Source organism: Argopecten irradians, chromosome 5, assembly GCF_041381155.1.
Source record: "Argopecten irradians isolate NY chromosome 5, Ai_NY, whole genome shotgun sequence".
NCBI lineage: Eukaryota > Metazoa > Mollusca > Bivalvia > Pectinida > Pectinidae > Argopecten > Argopecten irradians.
Window position 1 is genome coordinate 28,894,658 of NC_091138.1, and position 23,859 is coordinate 28,918,516.

At 36.7% G+C, this 23,859-nt stretch overlaps 1 protein-coding gene across 1 annotated transcript in view; it reads left to right on the forward strand.

Moving 5' to 3' along the window:
• The window catches only part of LOC138323446 (voltage-dependent calcium channel gamma-5 subunit-like), an 84,110-nt gene extending 60,752 nt beyond the window's left edge, over nt 1–23,358 (forward strand). Inside the window, exons 2-4 of the mRNA XM_069268071.1 lie at nt 11,717–11,809; nt 14,906–15,046; nt 17,254–23,358. Coding sequence (XP_069124172.1) covers nt 11,717–11,809; nt 14,906–15,046; nt 17,254–17,912 — 893 coding nt within the window. The 3' untranslated portion in view covers nt 17,913–23,358. The remainder of the gene's footprint in view (nt 1–11,716; nt 11,810–14,905; nt 15,047–17,253) is intronic.
• The last annotated feature ends 501 nt before the right edge of the window (nt 23,359–23,859 follow it).

Here is a 23,859-nt window from a genome sequence, read left to right on the forward strand (position 1 = left end):
TTACCCTGCTGGGAGATTTTTATTAACGGGGGATAAGTAATCCTAACAACTATACCTGTCTTTTCGAGGGCTTGACAGCATATCCAACCATTGCTACCTCGTCTGTCTATCAGACATGCTAGGACGAGTCGGACTAATTTACTCAAATCAATCTCTTACCAACAAAAAGTATGATAACACGTGTGTTATACACTAAACATAGTTTCCTCTAGGGAGAGTTCCATCAGGATACATAATTAACTTCGGAGTAGTATGAAGTGGCAGTGTAATAGTTGGATGACCTATAAATATCTTAATATATAAATGGATGATGATCGGCAAAATTATCTTTGACTCTATAAGTGTGTGCTTTCAAAAATATACGTAACAACATGAGTATCATTCAGATTGGATTAAAATGGTTAGGCTCATAAATTTAAAACAATGAAATCAAAATTCAAGAAAATGTTTTTGGTTTTCAGTATTGGAGCTTGATGAAGTGGTTAGGTTAGATGTTTGATCTATACAGCGGTTGTTAAAAATATTGATTTATATTGAATTCATCAAATTGCTTTGGCAAGAAATTCCCAGAACTATCATAGTTAACAAAGTCCATGCCACAAGTTGGTAACATGATCACATTCACTCCGATATCAAATTAAGTACAAACAATATATTATACTCTTTATGGTGTCTTTCCATATTTCATGCATGAAGTTAATTTGAATGACCTATATAAAATGTCCACGAAACTTGAGCTATGAAATAAGGAATAACCAACACTGAATACATTTTATTCAATCCGCATAATCACTGCGAAACAGTTTACAACTTACAAACAGAAAAATTATCACTTTTCTATCTCTGTATAGCAATGTCCAATCTTTAGTGGTATGTGTTGTAGATGATGCGCTTACCAAGAGCGTTCTTTTCTACTATTTCTGCGGCGATATTAACTACAAATAAATATGATAAAAATGCATTGGTTTCACAACATTATGGAGAATGCAGTAAAAAGCTAGTGTAGCCGTTATGGTTTCATTGAAAAAAATCGATTTCGGTTTGTTACTAAAGTGAGTGATATAAAAGTTAGCATCGCTTTGTTATATGATATATAAACAAATGTGTTCGGAATTTGATGACAAACCAAAAAGCTTTTTTTTCATCTCTCGATTACCCAGATCGTATTGGCTTCTGTAGGTAAGAATGTCTGATCTACCTGAGTATCTAGTCATATTAATATTGCACCTTAGGTGTTCCTATGCAATGTAATATAGGCTTTATCTTACAGTTGTCACATGGATATTGATAACTGATCAGCCGTTAGCCGTCATATTGGTAACACCTGATATATGATATATTCGCTTTTGAAATTTTGATATTATCTATAGTCATAACATAGATTTACTGTATACAGTGTTGTTGATATATTTGTTAGGAGTTACATTTTCTTCTTTTCTACATTCGCGGTCAAATTATCTTCATGAACTTAAATACCTTCGATTTATACGGAGTGAATTATATGAAAACAATAAAGTTTGTTTGTTTGTTTGTTTGAGTTTTACGGCCCATCGACAACTAAGGTCATTTAGGGCCAAACTACAAGTCATGCATTAATATCAGGATAAAAGATCACGGTAAGAAAAGGCAAGTAAGGACTAAAACACATATTGTAAACGTTTATTTGATAAAAAAAAAAAAAAACAGTTTTGCATGGGATAAAATAGTTTTGGCTAAAACACATGAGAAAACTCATGCACAATGTTGATGAAACGATGAAATATTGAGTTGATACGATGTATGATGATGAGAAAACGTTCATATTTTGCTTAAAATACCAATCTCTTTGAGATAATTAAAAATACGATTATGTCTCACGGCATGAAACAAAGTGTACATGTCGGAGACATCGTAGTATTTATCTCGTATGTGTTTAAAATCAATACAATGCAATAAAATATGCTCCACTGTGAGAGGAGTATCACATGCATGGCATGTAGGAGGATCCTCCCCTCTCAATAGATAGGAATGTGTAAAATATGTGTGTCCAGTTCGGAGCCGAGAGAGAACAACTTCCTCTCTGCGGTCTCTCCGACTGGACAGTTTAGGATTAAGTGTAGGTTGAATTTTAAACAGTTTATTGTTTGTTTCGGTAGACCACCTTTGTTGCCAATGGTGTTTGATGGCTGACTGAATTGAAGGTTTGATGTCCGTGTATGGTAGTTTCAAATGTGTTTGTGCTAGGCGAAGAGCAGTCTTAGCTGCTTTATCAGCGTGTTCATTCCCCTTTATGCCCACATGACTGGGAATCCAGAGATAAGTAATTTGAGTTTTAGAAGATAATCGAAATGTTCGGATTAAAAGATTTTGGATTAGAGTATTTCTAGGGCTTCTTGATTTCAAAGCCTGAAGAACCGAAAGAGAGTCTGAACAGATGATTGCCTTTTCAATGCGGTGTTCTTCGATGTGGTCAAGAGCCAGACCGATAGCACAAGCTTCCGCAGAGAAAATGGAGGCAACATCTGGAAGTCGGATAGAGGAACAGTGATTAGATGTACAGCATGCTGCCGCAACTTTATCACCATCTTTTGAGCCGTCAGTATATATCTTAATATGATCAGGGAAAGTCCTGATGCACTCCCGAAAGGAGGATTTATGTTCTTCGGGTAATGCACTGGACTTTGCCCTCTCATGCAAAGATAAATTGATATCAGGTGTTTGAATGAGCCATGGTGGTACATCCGATATGGTGTACTCGTCAATGGTGTCGAAATTTATATTTAGTTCCTGCAAAAACTTTGAAATTCTGATGCCAAATGTTGGTATGAGCTTTTGATTTTGTCTGAATATGTCCTGGTGTTGTGGATTAAATACAAGATCGAATGCGGGGTTTTTGGGATTGGATTTCAGTTGAGCAGCATACTGTAAGGATAATTTCTTTCGTCGATCGTCTAGAGATGGCTCATTAGCTTCCACATGGAGACTCTTCACAGGTGTTGTTCGAAAAGCTCCAAGTGCGAGACGCAGTCCCTGATTCTGTATAGGGTCAAGCATCTGTAGATAGGAGCTGCGAGCCGATCCATAGACAATAGAGCCGTAGTCAAGTTTTGATCTAATAAGTGCCCGATAGATACGTAGAAGCATTTCACGGTCTGCACCCCAATCAGAATGGGAAAGAACTCGTAGAATGTTCAGCGCCTTCGAGCACTTATCCTTCAGATGTTTGATATGTGGAACAAAGGACAGTTTCGAATCAAATATTAGTCCAAGAAATTTAGTTTGTTCAACTACTGGAATTTTAATTCCATCGAGTGTGAGGTCAGGATCATTGTGCGGTTTTCGTTTTTGACAGAAGTGCATACAGACAGTTTTTGATCTTGAAAATCTAAAGCCATTTTCGTCAGCCCAATTTTGTAATTTGCCTAAACATTGTTGTAGTTGTCGTTCTATAGTGTGCATGTTTTTTTTATCTGTAACAGATCAAGAAATCATCCACAAATAGAGACCCTTCCGTAGATTGGCCAAGACATTTAGTTATGCTGTTAATTTTTAATCCAAAAAGTGTGACGGACAGGATACCACCCTGAGGGACGCCCATCTCCTGTGTTTCTGTTTCTGAATAAGTTGAACCCGTTCGAACTTTGAAATGCCTGTCAGATATAAAATTTGAAATAAACTTTGGCAAATTACCACGTATACCGATATTAAGGAGATCGTTCATGATTCCATATTGCCAAGTTGTGTCGTATGCCTTTTCAAGGTCAAAGAATACGGCCACAAGATGTTCTTTCTTGGCAAATGCTTCTCGTATAAATGTTTCTAGTCTAACTAAGTGGTCTACCGTTCCCCTGCGGTTTCTAAAGCCGCTTTGCAGAGGACTTAAAATATTGTTTGATTCCAGGAACCAAACTAATCTCGTATTTATCATACGTTCTAAAGTTTTACAAATACAATGAAATAGGACGATAGTTATTGGCATCAGTAGCATCTTTCCCGGGCTTCGGAAGGGGTATAATAGTAGATTCCTTCCAAGACTCGGGAATTTTGCCAGAAGAGTAAACTTGATTAAATATAGTTAAAAGACATTTTAGTGAAGATTCTGGTAATTGTTTTAAAAACATATATGGAATTTCGTCTGGTCCAGCTGCCGAGTCCTTTGATTTCTCAAGGGACTCGAGCAATTCTGGTATCTCGAAAGGCCTATTGTAACTTTCACTATTGGAGGATTTAAAATTAAGACGTCTCTTTTCCTTTTCTTTTTTAAATTTTTGAAATTTTTTGGAATGATTTTTGCTGGATGAATTTTTAGCAAAATTTTTGGCAAAGGCGTCAGCTATTTCGGATTTTGAAGAAAATATTTTATTTTTGTTAATGAGGTGGGAGGATGGTGTCGCTTTTCTTTTCCCACTGATTTTACCAATCATTTCCCAAACTTTCTTCGAGGATGTATTGGAATTAATTTTTGAGACGTACTCTTTCCAAGTACTTTTCTTGTCGGATTTGATAGACCTTCGAGCTTTTGCTCTCCAAATTTTAAAATTGTTATAGTTTGAGACGGTTGGCGAAGCCAAGTACCGCCTCAGAGCGGAATTTCTACCAGATCTATTGATAAATGAATCATTTGAGAGACGAAACTTTGTAGGTTTTGGCACGGATTTTGGTATGGTTTTTGTAGCGATAGAAGTGAGCGCTTCTGTGAAAATTTTAATGGGGTCATCGAGGTTCAAAAAATTATCCGCGATGAGCTCCTCGGCGCATAAGGTTTTAAACTGAGCCCAATCCGCTTTATGTAAATTCCAACGAGGAACCGGCTCCTCAAGTTTTGGTGACCCTATGTTTTTTAATATAATTGGAAAGTGATCGCTTCCACAAAGGTCATCGTTGACCCTCCAATCATAATCCAGAAGAATTGATGGATGGCATAACGATAGATCAATGTGTGTAAGCGAGCCAGAGGCAGGGTGTAAATATGTTGGGGCATTGGTGTTATAAAGACATAAGCTGTTTTTATCAATAAACTCTTCGATACGTCTACCTCTATCATCAGTACCTGGGGAGCCCCAGAGGCTATTATGACCGTTAAAGTCACCCATGATAATATAAGGCACTGGTAGTTGCGATACGAGATTACTTAGTTCATCACAACTAAATGGATTATTTGGAGGTAAATATATAGAACAGATTGTTATTTTTCTGTGAAGAGTTGCACTTACGGCAACAGCTTGTAGGGTGGTATTTAGCTGGATGTGTCTGTGGGGGACGTTTTTATGCACCGCCACCGCCACACCACCTGATGCCCGGCCGCCTGTTGTTGGAGTGTTGGTGTATAATGTAAATTGTCTGAGATTGATGGTGTCTTTCAGCATTATTTCTTGAAGGCAGAATATGGATGGGTTTTTTGTTTGTATAAGATGTTTTAATTCTTCTATGTTCGCTTTAAATCCGCGTATGTTCCATTGTATGATAGTGTTTGTCTCTATGTTGGTCCCTGAGGATAGTTTGTCGGACCGACAGGACTACTTGAAGTAGGTTGTTTGGTGGCGATAAATGTGTTGTCACCAAACTCGCTGTCGTCCGATAGAACATCATAGATGTTACGTCCAAGGATAGGGTCATCTGATCCCTTACTGGGTTTGTTGTTTAGTGCAGGGAGCCTCGCCAGCTTTACCTTGGTGGTTTTTGTCTGGCGTTGCTCCTGCGGTGGTGTATTTGCTGGTCGCTTGGCTTTCTCAGGGAGTTTTTTTACGTCAATAGACGGTGAAGATATAGCACGTCTATGACGAGCGGCGGTAACTTTTTTTCTAATGTTCGGTGTTTGGTGTTGTGTAAGTCCTGGAGAGGCCGGTTGGATTGGCGTTTTAGCTCCAGGTGGTTTTTGTTGTGGTCTTTGTTGTGGTTTGTGTTGTGGCTTAGATGGACCAGACTTGAACCTGTTCGGGTCCCCCATGATTATTTTGCAGGTCTTAGCATCAGCCATATCTGGGACATCATTGTCCCAGTTAGGCTTGTCAACCAAGGCCTGGACCGACGCATGTTTGACGGTGACACTGTCAACAGGCGTCTTTGCGCGGGTGATCTGAGCATAGGTTGCCACATTCAGGTCTGATCGCTCGACTATCCTCCTAGCCTCGGGGAAAGAGACACCTTGGGTATATTTGACCCGTAATATCTCCCTCTCCCGAGTCCAGGCAGGACAGGTGCGAGCAGACGCAGCATGGTCACCCCCGCAATTGACGCAGTGACGGTTGACAATGTCACATTCGTCTTTTTCATCGTGACCCTCACGGCCACAGTACTGACATACCATTTTCCGTCTACAATTGTTCTCATGATGGCCGTACCTCTGGCAGTTACGGCACCTCAATGGATTGGGAATGTAGACGGTAACAGCATAACGCTGGTAACCAACAGTTACGCTCTGCGGTAACGTTGGTGTTGCGAACGTCAATATGAAAGTGTGTGTTGGGACCAAGTTCCCACTCTTTCTGGTCATGATTCTCTTCACGTTCGTGACCGGAATGCACTCCTCTTGGAAGTATGACAGTATGTCGGCCTCATTGTCATTGCGCAAGGCTGGGCACCTGATTACCCCCTTGCTGCAATTTAATGATGAGTGTGGTTTTACACACACAGTGAGGCCGGCAAAACTGGTGGTTCCAAGGAGGTTCTCCGCTTGTTGCTTGCGGAAAACCTCTATTAGGAGATCACCCGATCCCAAAGGCTTGACAGATTTGACATCGCCGGCAATGCCTTTGATGCCCTTTCGCAATATTAAGGGTGATAAACCTGCAGTGGTCTTGCCGCTCTGTGTAGAGGACATGACCAGAAACTGTGGGAATGTGTTTGTTGTACCGCTTTTTGTTTGTTGATTTGTGGTTGATTCCTTTTGGGGAGATTTTGGATGTAGTTCATTTTGTTTGTTTTGGGAAGCCATCTTTAAGAGTTTATACTATTCGCTAGCTGTGCCCCCACCCACCTCGGAGCCCAACAGGGGGACACTCATGATGACATGGATATCCAGTGTCAAAGTGCCAGGGTTACACAGATAGTATACTCGGAAGTATATTTCGAACGAACATAATTCAAATCAAGCTTGCGACAGCACGCTCGCAAGATTGTACACCCACAAGCTCGATCAGAATCAGGACAATCCAAATTAAACTCACGATTGACCCTAAGCCACCGCCTTCTTGGAAATCTACGAACCAAGGGCTCGGCATGACCAGCCGATTGATAATACAGGGCCCATATTACCTCTCGTCTAACCGGAGTCTGAAGCCAAAGTAGTGTGTAGCAGTAAAAAAAAGGAAGAAAAAAGAGCAAAACCTATTCAACCACCAGGACCTTCTTCCCCCGGATACGAGATGCAACCCACGGCAAACAGGTTGGCTCAAATTGGAGCTACTGTGAAAGCCTTCAGCTACACTGATATCACGCGGACGCACATCACACCCCCAAAAGTGGTGTGCATCCGCAAGAGACCAGTGCACCCAGTCTCGGGACGTGGACCCAGCTTTCATGGAGACCAAAAAAAACAATAAAGTGTATTATTTTTAACTGTTTAATGTCGACAGTGTATGATAACTTTTTCCTCAAATTAATGTCTTAAAATCTCGAAATTAAACAACTATTCATAACATTTCAGTTCTCAATAAAATTCAGCTTATAAATTGTTTTGTCTAATACGGAGGCAATAAACAATCTATCGAGGTGTGTAGCATCATATTGAATTGAAGCAGGATTGTCCTTGTGGATGAACAGATACGTTAAATGTGTCGTAATGTGATTGTCACGTCCTTCTGAAGATAGCCGAAGAGGGGACCGTAACTTCTCCCACACATTTCTGGAAAGGGGCACATTTAATCCTACACAGAATCAGTCAGTTGTCAGAAGTTTGGTGTAAGTAGAGCCTCCATATTGTTTGCCGGAATCAATAAGTATAAAACTTTGGTAGGGTTTGTCTTAGGGGACTTGTGTGAAGACGTTTGGTCGTAGGTACAATAGCATTGCCTACAACACGCACAACTTTACGGCCTCTTAACAACCTCGACTGTCATGGCTCCCTCGACCCAACGACTCCCGGTGTCGTCGTTAACACGAGTTGTCGTTATTGTGGATGACGTCAGAGACTACTGCGTGACTAGGTGTAACATGTAATGCCGATTTTTAAAGACATATATGGGTTAGAAACACATGTCACGTCTCTGAGAAGTCGTGTCTTGTTTTGTAGAAGTGGGGAGAAATGGTGGCTGTAGTGGAGAGAAAACACGATCAATTCACCTATTCAACCGCACAATGTGCTCTCGCTCGCGAAACACCATTTTATCTTTGAAGCACTCAGTTTCATTTAAGAAAATCATAGTAAATCAGGAAAGAATCTTGCTCGCTCACGCTTCATCCAGTATAGATTGATGGTCGTATTAACTACACGGTAACAGGAATGGCAGCCGTAATTCTGACAAACAGCTCCTAGGTAGTTTGGGGTCAATATGCCTCACGAGAAAGGTCATTGAAGATAGTGCAGGCCTCACGCTAGCCCAAGGGAGACGCGGAGGGAGAGCAAACACTAGTTTTATAATGCATCCGTATGTTTTGCTTGTCTGAGGAGAATGGTTGGCAGTTAATGTCCTCTGTATAGCTCTGTAAGGAGAGATAAAGTACGGTCTACATAGGTACGTCTCGCGTAATGACCTCACCAATATTCATGGTCCTTCTGATGGTCAGGGATCACGATGTTTCCTGTTCTGCAGTCGACACGCTAGCCAACGTACATCTAAAGCGATTCGTGTCTCGGGCTAATGTAGCTAAACGCAATGTCATCTATACCAGTCGTCGGATGTTCTTGTTAAAATACTATAATACCGACTCGGATTGAATTACCAGACATCATTTGTATTGGTCGTTTACTCTGTACCAAACGCATTTCCTTCTATTTCTTAAGCATATTCTATTTAGATGGAAGTTTTATGTTAGATTTACAGTATTCTCTGAAGAGGCTTGTGGTTTTTGAATGATGACGTTGTGAATCCGGAGACTGGAGAGCCAGATCTATCTGTTTAGATATGTAAATGACACGCCACTCACTAAGTACAATCTTTTGCACTGACTACAAGGTCAAAACCAGTCTAGTAGACAAATATGTTCTACACAAAGTATAAATTTACTTCATAGTACGTACTTCATGATGATTTATGAGACTTGTGACCGAATGTTTTATTACTATTTTTTTTCATTTCTATATATACGGACCTGGTAACCATAAATAAATAGCTAATAGGAATTTCATAGATGTCGAAAGAATGACAGTTTGGATATGATACAGGCACTACGGCGCATTACATATCAAGACAAAATATTGACAGTCAGAAATTGCCCCCCTCCGTTATCAATATCACACACCACTCCATTGTCTTAACAATGACGTCACAGTCAATATTCGTGTCATAATATCATTATCCTAGTGTTATTATGAACAAATGTCATATACATTTTTTTTTATTGATAATACATTTTTTCTTCTTTTTCTTTTTTTCTGTTCTGTACCTATCACATGTGTACCATTTCAATGCCAAACAAGGCTACTGGAAAGATAAAACATGTTTACGGGTCTGTACACAGAAGGCAGTGAATTACAACAGTAATTTAATTACAACGCCTTTAGATATAATATGTGCCAAATTGATACATTCTATTACATACTGTTACACGTTTCTCCTGAGTGCCCTATGACGAGATATTGAATCATGTACTTCTATCTGATACATTCTAGGGATTGTCGCTCGGGGAGTAAATCTCAATAACAATTATATTCACTACTGCATGTGATTATACGCACATTCTACTACGATACTAATATTGGAAATACATTCACATAAAATGTCCATATACTATTTTATTAAATAACTAGTGAGGGTATCTGTGAAAAATTATTTTTTGTATTAAATTGTTTTCCTCATATAACAACTTACCTGGATGTCAATTTGAAATACTTTTTCCTAACAATAATGTATGTATTTCTTTTCTCTTCATAACGTTACAACAAGTTTGAGTATCTTTATTACATTAATAGTTAAGACATAAGGTTTTGTATGATTTATAAAATGTTTAAGTAAGACACATTCATAATGATACTGAAATCTGTAAATGACAAATCCGGAAGTATGATAACTAGTTCTGAACTATTTATCTATGGACTTGTTTGTTTGATTGATTAAGTTTAACATTCTCTTAAAAGCCAAGGTCATTTAAGGACGGCCTACCCTGCAAGCAATCCGATGCGTGCTAGAATGCCTTTGTTTTGGGAGGCTGCGGCATATTGGTTTTGTGTCTCCTTGTTATAGGGGAACTCTTGCTTTTTCACTGAACAACATACACTCGTGATCCCATTATACTGACAACATACAAATCAGCCGTACCAGTGAAAAGCATACTATACGTCTAGGTTGATGTGATTTGAGACTCGATTTTATTTGTGGAGTCTTTACCAACTACACGTTATATTTTCTCACCGACTTTAAGCTCAAGTCATAAACGTAGACACAGATGACTCTGATGCCACAGAATAACCAGGCGGATCGATAGGCGAGCTGCAATACATACTTAACACACATTCTACCGTATACCTCTATATACGTCGCGTATGTAAACACACGTATAACAAAATTCTGGAGTTTTGAATCTTGTCTTCATAGTACCAAATATATCTTAGATAGTTGATTTATAACGATGTTAATTTTCGTTGATATTATTACATCCTCATCCAGTCCATTTTCGTCAATGTTTCTTAGTTTCATGAAATCTCTTACCTTGAAATTGCAATGCGAATGCATTGCAAATAGTATTGTTGTCTTTTAATCTTCAGGTTTGCACCTAAATTGTGCTTGGCTTTCGATTGGTCGTTAATCATAAACAAACAAGCAACATTACAAAGAAGTCGAGGAAATAATTCTTTACGTAATGTTTTGTTATGAACACGTTTAAGTGATAAAATGTTCTTAAGAATAAGGGCTATTGGCGAAACCGAACCCTGATATGGTCTAGAATGTCGTTCAACTTCGTCATTAATACTCATACTTCTCATTTGTCACACGACTATCCCTGAGTAGAAATTCAAACCATTCAAGTTAAAATCCCTCTGTTTCTTAAAGACATACATTCTTAGATTTTTGCTTTATTCAATTGGGAAAAAATTGAAAAATATTGGCTTAGTACTAGACAGCGAAGTTGGAATACCATTGCATCTCAAGATGTCTTAACACGTTATAGTCAATATGAGGAGAATATGAGTAAATGTGTCGTCTTTTAAATGACATTCAATTGTATTCTAGTAAGATAATTAAACGAAAATACGACCCTATACTTTAATTTGGTTATTCATAATGTCTTTCTAACACACAGCATTTTCAGATTCCTGTGCAGTCAAAGCAATGTACATTCAATACCATATTCTACTATATAATGTACTCTGATGTTCTAAAATGTATGACTTAGATTATTAATTCTTAAAAAAGGTTTCATACCATAAACTGCTTTCAATATTCTTGTCTACAAAATCAGTAAAAAAATGTATTTGCTTTTGCACAGTAGTAAAATCAAGTGTTATATGATGACAACTTTAATTTTATGAAGAATTTTGTAAGTCTATTTACTAATAGTTGGGTGGAATCTAATTATGACGTAAATTCTTTGAAAATGTTGTAGACCTCTTGTTAATAACCATTATTTAACTATTTTACAGATCGGCCGATAAGCCATATGAACTGTGAGTATATCCGTTATTTCACAATGAACGACGATAGAGACGGATTGCCACAAACAGACGCTATATTATGTAAGTATTGAGCAATGATCAGTAGAATATATTACAGATAATCAGATAACTAAGTTACGTATTGTTTGTTACTTAGGCTTAATGTCGCACGAACAGCTGGTTACAATTACGACAGCTGAAGTCATGTAATGTCTCCCCTATATTCTATGTACAGCGTGTGTGAATGTATGTTTTTGGAGGCTGCGGTATATTCGTATAGTGTATCTGTAAATGTGGGATTTTTATCCAATCATTCTACATGCATAGTATGTTGGAAGGTTGAAGTATTTTCTTAAAAGTATCTATATTCTAATAATGTATTATAATGCTTTGGCTTGTCTTTTTATGCCGTAACTTAAAGAATGTATCGTATGGTACCAATCCAAATATATTATACTGTAAAACCTTCCTTAGTCACTAACTCTACATAACGACCACTTTCTTAGTGTTCCAAATGGACTTTTAATAACACAACTTGAACAATGCCCTTTGGATTGTCTTTATAGACAGGTTTAACTATAACTGCATATATGATGTAAACCAACTTATTATGAGTTAATTTAATTAAGTGTTTTAATTATGCCTAATGTCTTTACCAAGGCGACTGTATAGCGAAACGTACAATAAAAATATCCTTCTGTACCTATAAGTGAGGCTTTTCGTGAAAAGTAATTTTTGCGACTTCAAATCGCCAGGAAAACACGCCAAATTATATCGCTCTCAAAATGAAGTGGTCATTGTATTATGGTAACGGTCCCTTGGTATATACTGTATAACATGTTCGTTGTAAATTTCTTTCGTGGTTCGAAGTTTGCATAGTACTTTACAGGTAGAAATATTCGCGGTTAGCATATGGGATGCGATTCCAATAATAAATAAAAATCAATTTTGTTGTTTTAAATATCCGTGGTTCTACACTATACGTAACTATCAACAAAATTTCAAGTTAAATTCGACTCCGATATTGTTAGTATTTGTAGATGTAGTTGAAATTAAGATATATTAAAGAATATTTGTAATGATTTTTTTAATAACTTTAGTACAGCAGTTGCTGAAAGTCGATACATGTAAACATGCCTTCATTTTAAACTGGTCGCCATAGAAGTTACGATTATTACCGAACGGAAGTCGGAAAGTTCATGACCCGTTTTCGGAAGAGTTCGGACAGACGTTACGTAGTAACGGTAGTCACATGACGTTCTCGGCAACGACGTTACAATGTCGGCTAACTTCGGCTTGTTTGACTAAGTGGGACCCACCTAGCGATGTTTAATATTTATTTGATTTTTTATCAAAGTATTCCGAATCATAATCGCTCATCTTGACTTCGATTTAGTCCTGTCTCTGCATGATTTACAACAGGATTTTTTTTCAACATTCTCCTAAATCATGAAAAAAATAAGAAAGATGCGGATATTGGGCCTTTAAATATCCGTGGTTCCATAGTAATCACAAAACCAACAAATGTTTCTGTACAATGCGATTTAATGTTATACAGTTACTTTATTAAACAAACTCATATAATAACATTTCAAAGTGATTTATTTGATAAATGTTTTCAAAGTATTTCACGGTCAGAAATATTCGCGGTTAGCGTTTTGATGTATTCCAATAATGCATAAAACAAATGTTGTTGTTTAATATCCGTGGTTCCAGAGTAATCACAAAACATGTTTCTGTACAATGAACATTAAATGTTATATAGTAGTATACTATTTGGGAGAAGCACCTTATATAATAGCACTTCAAAGTAATCTATTCCATAAACAATATATTTCAAAGTATTCTATGGGCAAACATATTCGCGAATGCATAAAACAAATTTTGTTGTTTTAAATATTCGTAGTTCCATAGAAACCACATAACCACAACGAACATCTCATGTAATACTGGATAGTATAGAATGTATGGGGAAACCCTCATATAGTAGCACTTCAAAGTGATTTATTTTATAAACAATATATTGTATATCTTACAGCAACACTCCCCAGTAATCTTACATTAACTCAATATTGTATCTTACGTAAACGTTCCCGTTCCCCCATAAACGTATTTGTACAACACTCCCCAAGACTATCTTTTGAGATGGCATACAGTAATTGAATTTGTAGGAATTGATATAACTGTCGTGTTTATCAAATTAGATAAAGCCAGGACGTTTGGGAAAACCACATTACAAAAGCGAAACAAACAAACAGACAGACGTACACAAATGTGAAAACAATGAAATACATGTAGTCACTTTCAAATATATGAATGGGTATTTTTAAAATTTAGGGTTTTAACAGATATAGAAAAAGGAAAATGAAAGAAACTTTAATGAAATATAAAAACAAAATATCTGTTAATCACGACAGTATGGATCGATATAAGAACAAAATAATTACAAACACAAAATAAGGAATTATAATGAAGTATGTATTTATTACAAATCGTCTGTATTATATTATGCAATTGAATTATGGGATAGTTGAAGTAGGTGTAAAGGGTATTTATTAAAAATGGTCTTCGATACAATGCCAATAACACTCCTTATTCTTTGAAGTGATAAACCATAATAAATATTAGAATACCAATTTTTATATTTATCGTGCACTATTTCAGTAAAAGTCATAAACATGCCATGTTGCTGGGACTACATACACATGTATTATAAATTAATCAATTGATTTACATTGGAAAATGAATGAGCTTTTTCGAATATATCAAACCAGGAGATAGATATTTATCATTATTGTAATTCTGAACAGCTCTAATTCATCCATATACGATAACAAAGCTTATACCACCAGTACATATATCGATGGTTCCACAAAATAAACTCAACCAATATTACTTTTGGTGACTAAATCAAAGATATATTGGTTGCAATATCGATAATCTAACAAATGATTTTTTATTAACGTTTCCTACAGTTTTAAAGTATTTGTACATTTTATACTATCTGTACTCTGTTTTAATTGTTTCTCTCAGATCATGAACTCTAATAAAGGGTTGGTAAGAATTCCTCTAAAACACAAATTATTGGCAAAACATCAATCACCTTGTTGACTGAATCATATTCTTTGAAATAAAGTTTAAGTTTACAAGACTAATTCATGATATTTTCTTTTTCAGTAACAATGAGAAGATCCACGTGGTTTCCTTTAGCAAGTCTTCTTATACTTTTAATAGGAACAATTATATGTTTCGTTGGTCATTGCAATTCAGGAAGAAAAAATCTTACTTTTGTGTGTGGGATTTTATTTGTATTAGCAGGTAAGCATACTATTACAACATTTTGAACATGCAATTTATTACTAAAATTTAATTTCAACGCACCATAACTGATTGGTATCTCAACAAGTGTATTCTTATACATATTTCTTATTATTTCACGGTTATTTTTTTTTTGCGGCCACTCCATTATCCCACGAAAAAACGCTTGAAGGGTTATGCTAATCCTACACGGTATGAAATGCTATGATTTGTTCTGTTTAATTAATTAGCTGGACAGTATCCAAACAAAAGTATTATATAAATGTTACTCATTGAATCAAGTTCATTCATTAACGGTACACTTCAGGTTGCGTGTAGCCTATGTGTGCTTTACAATTCACAGTAAGAGAAACAAAACGTGAATAAAACAGGCAGCGGTGAACCGGATTACGCTAAATTAATATTGATTAGTTTAAAATAGCACGTTTCATCCTACAAAGGATGTTTTTTTCATTGTGTACACTTTAAAGCAATAGATAATCAGTTGTGCTCAAAATTTCAACAGCGGAAATGAATTCTTTCAAATATGCTTAAGATTATATCCAATTATACTCTTTCGATCTTGATAAATGTCAGAAAGGACAGCATTTTCCAGTGTATCATCTATTACTGCCGTAGTAGCAGACGAAAATAACGTAGTCATTGTCTTCTCAGCCGAAGCATAATAACAGGAATATTATATAATACTTGTTATTTATGTCGGTTTAGCTCAACAGGTACCAGAATGCATCGTATATGTAGTTAAACAGATATAATTGTTTCTAACTGCAATAACATTATTTCAACACTGTATGACATCAATACTAGAAGCTGTTTAAAAACGGAACGGTTACACAAGTGGAGATATCTGCATATTTAACCCGCTGTTATCTCCGAGACTGTCATTGAGTCTGAAACACGTGCCTTGTGGCCGCGTCTTCTTGTGTCAAGTCTTCAAACCACTGTACCAAGGTGACCTCTCCCCCGCACTCCGCCGATCTTCGCCGCGGCAAACAGTTCTAGCTATCTCCGAAATCCGCAAAAGCTGTTAATTTATTCATTGATTTTTGCTTGAGCGCAAGCCCCTTTTCTTCCAAATCGAACAAGAAAACTATTTATGAAAGACTATATTAAGAAAGATGTTTTAAACGTTTGATGTTGGATGATGGCGCTGAATGTTAAGTATCCCTGCAGCATCAGACTTGAATACACACGCGTCTGCTAGTGCAGGGACATATGTCGGAGAGCTAGGCAAATATGAGCGCGACTCCATTGCATAGTTGTGACACATTTTGGAGGGTATGGATACGCAAGCGCAGCTCAATTTTTTTATTGCTGTGATATAGACGGAGGATAATATAAACAATGATGGGTTATCTATTGTCATGTTATTGAAAACAAAGATGGGCTATCGTTATGTTATTGAAAACAAAGATGGGCTATCTATTGTCATGTTATTGAAAACAAAGATGGGCTATCTATTGTCATGTTATTGAAAACAAACATGGGCTATCTATTGTCATGTTATTGAAAACAAACATGGGCTATATATTGTCATGTTATTGAAAACAAAGATGGTCTATCTATTGTCATGTTATTGCAAACAAAGATGGGCTATCTATTGTCATGTTATTGAAAACAAAGATGGGCTATCTATTGTCATGTTATTGCAAACAAAAATGGGCTATCTATTGTCATGTTATTGAAAACAAAGATGGGCTATCTATTGTCATGTTATTGAAAACAAACATGGGCTATCTATTGTCATGTTATTGAGTACGTTACATATAAAATGAAGATGTTTTCAAAGCAATTTGCAATTGATACCAATAAACCTGTGCCAGTTTTTTTAAAATGAAAATATTTACTTTCACGCTTTATCAACATAATATTGTTAGTTCCTATTCGTGTTGGTTCAGATAACTCTTCACAAGACAAGTTCCGTTATATATTGCTAAAGTAGACTAGTATATTAATAGTAGATATGCTTTATCTAATATGTATCATTGTCAGGTGTTTAGTTAAGTTGTTTACCTTCATCTTTATGTGTAATAAGATAATTGTTCTCTTCATTTTCGTAAATAAAATAGGGCCTTCTCAGACTGACAATATTGCGATAATAACCATCCAGGTATACTACTAACTTTCATAAAAATATATTGTCATGTTTCCTTTTCATACTGAACGTCAGTAAAAATTGACTCATTTTCAATTTTCTACCGTTGCAGGTTTGTGTACGCTCGTCGGAATAATACTTTACATAGGCAGCATTACGGAAGAGGTTGGAAATAAAGGCAAAGGCAATTCCATGGAGGATCCAAAATTTAAATATTATTACGGATCGTCATTTATGATGGCAGTTTCGTCGTTTGCTTTGACAGAGTTATCGGGTGTGTTTTCTGTGTACCTATATATAACACGCTATAAACACTCACAACGAAAGAAACTGCAGCAAATGTTAAAGAGCGAACAAAACGATAGAGGAAATAGGTGGCGCTATAGGAAGTCCCCGTCTCAGTCACGTGACAGATCCCAGTCCCGGGACCGCTCCGGTGACCCTTCTCTCAGTCGCTCCGAGAGCTATTACACCTACACACCTATATCGGAAACTACTTCTCATGAACTTTCTAATTATACATTTCCTAGAGAGGTTTCCGGCAATACCATATCAACGACTGTAGATACCCATGCTCCACGTGACCATGCATCACGTGACCATGCACAACGTGATCATATACCACGAGATCACATACCACGTGACTATCTACCACGTGATCACCTACCACGTGACCATCTACCACGTGATCATTATCCACGAGACCACAACCAGCGCGACCATATACCTGTGCCAACAGATACGTTTTTGCGACGAACAACTCCTGTATAACGTTTCGCGGGTATTATTTGAACCCCGTGTTTAATGCTTGAAGGGTAATGTTAATCATACTCCTTGTTATAAGCTTTAGGGGCGACATGAGCTATACTCCGTATATGTAACGTTTACGGAGAAAGTTTGTGCTTAAAGTGATCTATAGGCAAAGAAGATAGTGGAAGTATAAAATTGAGAATACATTAATTTATAATCCATTCATCAAATCATACATGTCTACGGCCTTACTGGATAAGTAGCGAGTGGTCTTAAATGTGTGTGATTGCATGAAAAGGTTGTTTATGTGTTATACAGTCGGCTGTATTCAATTTTTAGTATGCAATTCATAGTGGTATGGATTGTACACGTGCGCTGGCAGACATTCGAGAAATTGTGGCTGTTTAGTATACGTAGACCTAGATAAAATCCTTCTTTGCCAGGAGTGATGCGACAACAGAAAAGGGTTGGATTTATCCCGAAAGATGTGACGTATTATGTCGGAAGTGATGACGTAATTACTATTGAGGGTACGTACGGTTTGTTGGCATGGACTGCCCTTGGAACACATATGAGGTTTGATGATATGGATTGTACCACACACTCAGTCGCTTTAGGTAACGGATATCCGCAGGACGGCCCGATACCGAAGACACGGTGCAAAAGATAAAATAGCTGTGAAGATGTTGAATTGGTTTAGCAAGACGGATAGACAGAATACATTTGAAGCAGGGTTTTTGTTGTTGTTGTATGGCGATCCTGTACCATGAACAAAATATGTCTCATAGAGAATGTTTGTTGAAAGGCCGGTCCGTCATCATGGGCAGACTACATTTTGTAGTATAAGAAATTGTTATCTGGTCGGTTTCATCCTAAGAGTAGTCTTGGATGTTGTCTTGATCAAACAAGTCGTCATGGCATTAATGGTTTGGCAGATATAGTGTTAAAGGCATAGGTTTTCGGATGTGTTATAAATTAATTTAAGATACAGATAGCAAAATTGTATATAATGAGTGTGTGCTAGAAAGGTTGCCTAAGTGTCAGGCACTCATCAGGGGCGCCAACATTGTTGACCATTTTTGGGGATCAGCGATTATTATAGATAGTTATGTATATTGGATGGGTGTCCTGGTATGGTAAGGTTTTGTGGGAAGAGGTGTTGTAGACGTTTCCTTGGTAAACAGACGTATCATAAGGATTCTATTAGAATCAGGAATCGATTTGTTTGTAAGTGGGATAAAAACAGAACGGGACTTCTATCGGTCCACGGCAAAATGAAAAAAAAATATGAATCGTATTTATTTTGAATATATTGATATTGTATATATAGATACAGGTAAACCTAAAGGACATATACATATGATAAAGTGATTTTATTTTGTATAGCAATCAGGAGATCATGTTGAAATCATACAGCATAAAAAGCTGCCAATCCCATTCATGTTTATTAGTCGAATATATTAGTCACAAGTTTTAACTAATTTTGATTATACATTGATTTCTTCAATTCATGATTTTCTGCCCATCTTTGAATTAGTCATTTTCCATCAGAACGTCTGAACGTCTACGTGTGGAATACAAGTTTAGAATCAGTTATTCCTGCATGTTGCAAAATAAAAAGGAAAAATGTGGTTGTACACTGCAAGATATGGAATATGTTACAACCCTACGGTATAGCAAAAGGAAATTATTGATATTGTTGTATGATAATGATAACTGAATTTCTACTGAATTTCTACTTGACTGATTCTCCTTTTCTTGCCACTATGACAAATCTAAATCTGATAATGTTGTTAACAAGTGACGTTTTCGTGACGTCACAATATATAACTTAAAGCAACGCATTAATTTGGAAAAAAGAATTATCCCTTGATAATTCAACAAAATTATACTTCAAAACGTGTTTTATTTTGTCAAGTATCATGAACGATTTATAACAAACATCAATGTCAGTATTATTTAATTTCATATGGTTATGAACACAAATTGTTTGCAAACTTTTATGAGAATCCGCTATGTGATTCCCTACAGTTTGCAAACATTCAAAACAATAGTGACACCATTTTTGAATTGTAGAAATTTGGAGTTAGATGTTATTTTCCTACGCTGCAGACATTGGACTTTTTCTCTGTCCTCTTCTAAAGAAAATGTGTCAGTCTCTCGCCTCGGTGATTATTTATGAATATGCTACTATTATCCAATGTAAAACGTTTATCGTACATCACTGTCCAACACTAAAGACATCAAGAGTATGGTATGTTCTACAATGTATAGACATTTGGAGTTTGTCACTGTCCTACACTGAATAACATTAGAGAATGTACTGTGTTACAATCTATACATTGTGATTATGATGCTTTCCTGTAATGGTGTGGTCTGTTGATGTCCTGTAATTCATATGTTTGGGGTTACTTTTGCTCTATCACTGTCGGAGTACATAAATGTCTTCCATTGTCGAGTATATATCCCTGTCCAACTAGAATACAACTAGGAATGTTTCTACCTTGGTTTTGAAAACAAATACCTGCATTTTCGAGACATAATTTAATCTATTAACCACTGGGTTTTTTTCTAAACAGTGAAGAAAGATTACCACATACTGTATACATAGATACGTCAAACAAGCATAAAAAGCCTGCAGGAGATATCCGTTCAGCAAATATACAATATATAATGTCTTGCAGTGTACAACTTAGGATGAGATTGTCAGTTGTTGTCTTAACTGAATGATTGTGGAAATGGACGCATGAACTTCATCAGCTAAGGCACACAATCGTTTATCTGAAACATCGAACTGGTCCCTGGTCCACATGGTTGTTTATGTCATTTTGTCATACACTCATGTTGTTTTTCATAATTATGGGATGATATAGTGTTCCGTAACCAAACACATATACATATATTGTTAATAAATAAATATGATATATATATATGTATATATTTAAAATATGTAATATAGTTATTGAAATGAATACTTTATACGTATATTTTTCACGCTTAACTAGACCGTGGTTTAGTAGTACGTATAGTAGTTAACTGTGTTGTCACGTGATTTATGTTAGACTCGGACTCAGTGGGAGCCGTGCTTCTGATTGGTGTATTTTAAGTGTAATTTTATTTGTATAAATTAGACCTTTTTTCCGTACATTATAATAGCGAATTTGATAGAGACGTCAGATTTACGTTATGACGTTACTCAGTAATGCCTATAACGTGATTGTGAGCGGTCGAATTTTGGCGTAATACGCCGGCAAGTGAATTGTCTGTTGCATTTTAAATGTAGTTTTGGGAGTAATGGCAACTCAATTGAATGTTGAATTATATCTAGGTTAATGTAGTCATTCATGTAGGCGTCCTATACACATATCAAATAGTTCAAAGTGTAGCGTTTGCTTGTATTCTTCAATGCTACCACCATGGTTTATAGTTTGTTTACATGATATGTTGAGTTGTTCCGAGTCAAATCATCTATATATCATCGATTGTCAGGGTGTCATGTTGTGTCATATAATACTGCAAATTACATCAGCATTAGTATCATATATACGAATTTGTCATTTCGATGTAAGATATGGCTCTTTTCTGTCATAACTGCTGTACATTGGGATCTATTTCATTGTTTGTTCGTCATACATCAATGAGCATGACCATTGATTACTCATTTAGATTGCTCATGGTTGTTACATTTTAACCATGTTGACCAGGGATTCTTGTATATACCATAACTTTCGTCTCAAATGGGTACTCACGTAAATTTCACATTGACTCATAACCACGAGGCCGTATTATGTCCTCTCTAACCATTTCGAAAAAACCCAACGTATGTATAAACAAAGATGAAATAATCATCTATTGGGGATAAATTTGTATATTTTTTACTTTTGTTTGGTGTTGTGAGACGGACCGATGAGAGAATGCAGGTAAAATTGAACACTACTTTGGGCTTTGAAATGACTCGTCTGTGGACTATCTATTAGTGTTTGTTCGTCATGCTGGACAACACCATACGGTCCTATCATGTAGGATTCAACGCACGCATCTCGCTACAACTCAACAGACTTGCACGTTTGTCATTCAATGACAAAAGAGAGCATTCACTTATATACTATCCTTTTTCAGGCTTAAACAGCCGTCGGAAGTCAGCACATGTGTCACAATCGTCGGAACTTTGGAACTTGTATTATCATTATGTCTATCAATAAGTGGACTTGCATGGTTCCAGAAATTGAACAATTGATTATTGGACGCGTCTGAAGTTTTCCTCTAGTTTCAATGAGTTATATATATATACGCCGTCGTGAAACTGCGGTCAATGTAATTTGTGTTATGCAGATCATGTTTTAATAGATAATAGTTTCCTCTCCTTGTTCTGTACTATTCCGCCATTCTACGCTACACTCATTTGGTAGCACACATGGAAGGGAGGTAACTGTGAAAGCCACCAGTATACATGTGGCATACAAGGTATACAAGGACACGCGTATACGTATGTAGGTTATATGTATTTATTTAAAGACGGACATGGATCAAATAATGTTTTGACTTCACGATTTGGATCACTTCCTTGTCCCATGTAAATACGCCGCGGCACATGGGCTTCGGAAGGGGTTCTGTACGGATCAGAATTTGGCAAACTTAATCCATTTTGTTTATGTATATGAACGGTATGGCACGTACATGAGGTATTTAGAATTACCTGTGTATAGGTTTATCTGGTTCAGTGAAATGACGGTACCACACACTGTGTAAAAGTATATGGTACAAAAGTGTGCAGGTAAATAGCGTACATGTATATGGTACATAGCATACAGGTATATGGTAAATAGCGTACAGGTACATGGTCAATGTTCGACACATTGCACTCAGGTGTATGATATATATGGTGTACTGGAGCATGGTATGTGGTGTTTCGTTTAGTGCTCATATGCTTGTATTCTGCAGATACTGTCTTTATTTACGGATGCCACGGTATTTCTGGAGGACCGCTAGAAAATTTACCTATACTTAGCCTTTATTATCAGTTTTCTATTACATTTTGGATAATGAAGTCAAAGTTTACAATTTTGCTGCATATTCTAATTTGCATATCTTTTACTTTGTCCTCATTGACTGTATCTGCCCCGGTGTCACTTTGGAAGACAGTCACATTTACCTTTGAAGGTGGATGTACTACTTTGAAGGCAGTTTTACATGTATTATCTCCCCTTAACGAACTCTTTCATGTTTTATCTCCCCCCGAAGGCAGTTGATTTCCCGAAGAAAGGATTTCTTTGATTATTACAGGTAGTGTCTGCCACTATTTTTACACAGTGTAACGTGATCGTGACCCTTCTTATACCTTTGGTAAGGCAGATTACTGCCAGTAAAAACCTGTACTGGTATAGCCCAGTACCAACGGCACCCACTCCTAACATTGTATGTAGATTTGAAAACAAAATCCACAATATTATATTCTGTCGACTTTTGTACGTGCTTTTGTATGGTAATATATATACATTTATTTCTACTATTTTGTGTCGCTTATTTTTTGAAATAAGAAACAAAATTTGTTTCTAGCAAAATCGTTTTGCATTTGACTGAGGGTATACATCATCGAAGAACAGGAAAGAATATTTATCAGGGATATCAATGGTACATCATCTGTAAAACCCCAGTACATACCTTGTTCTCCATCAATGGAAACACTCAAACATTCTCTTTTCCGCAATGACTGGTACATGTTCATCATTTCAGTCTGACGATTTTCAGCACCTTGATATGAAAATGTACCATTGAACGTGATTTAAATATAAGCGTATGTATAAAGTCCATATGTGTGATTATCCTCAAAGGATATAAGCAGCAAGCATCAGAGCTAATTTGGCGACTGGCATATGTACCATCCGCATCTGAGGTCCGACTTATATGGAGGTTACTGCGAATTTCTACTGCGATTGCAAATATCGTGGCTTAATTACATCTACTATGG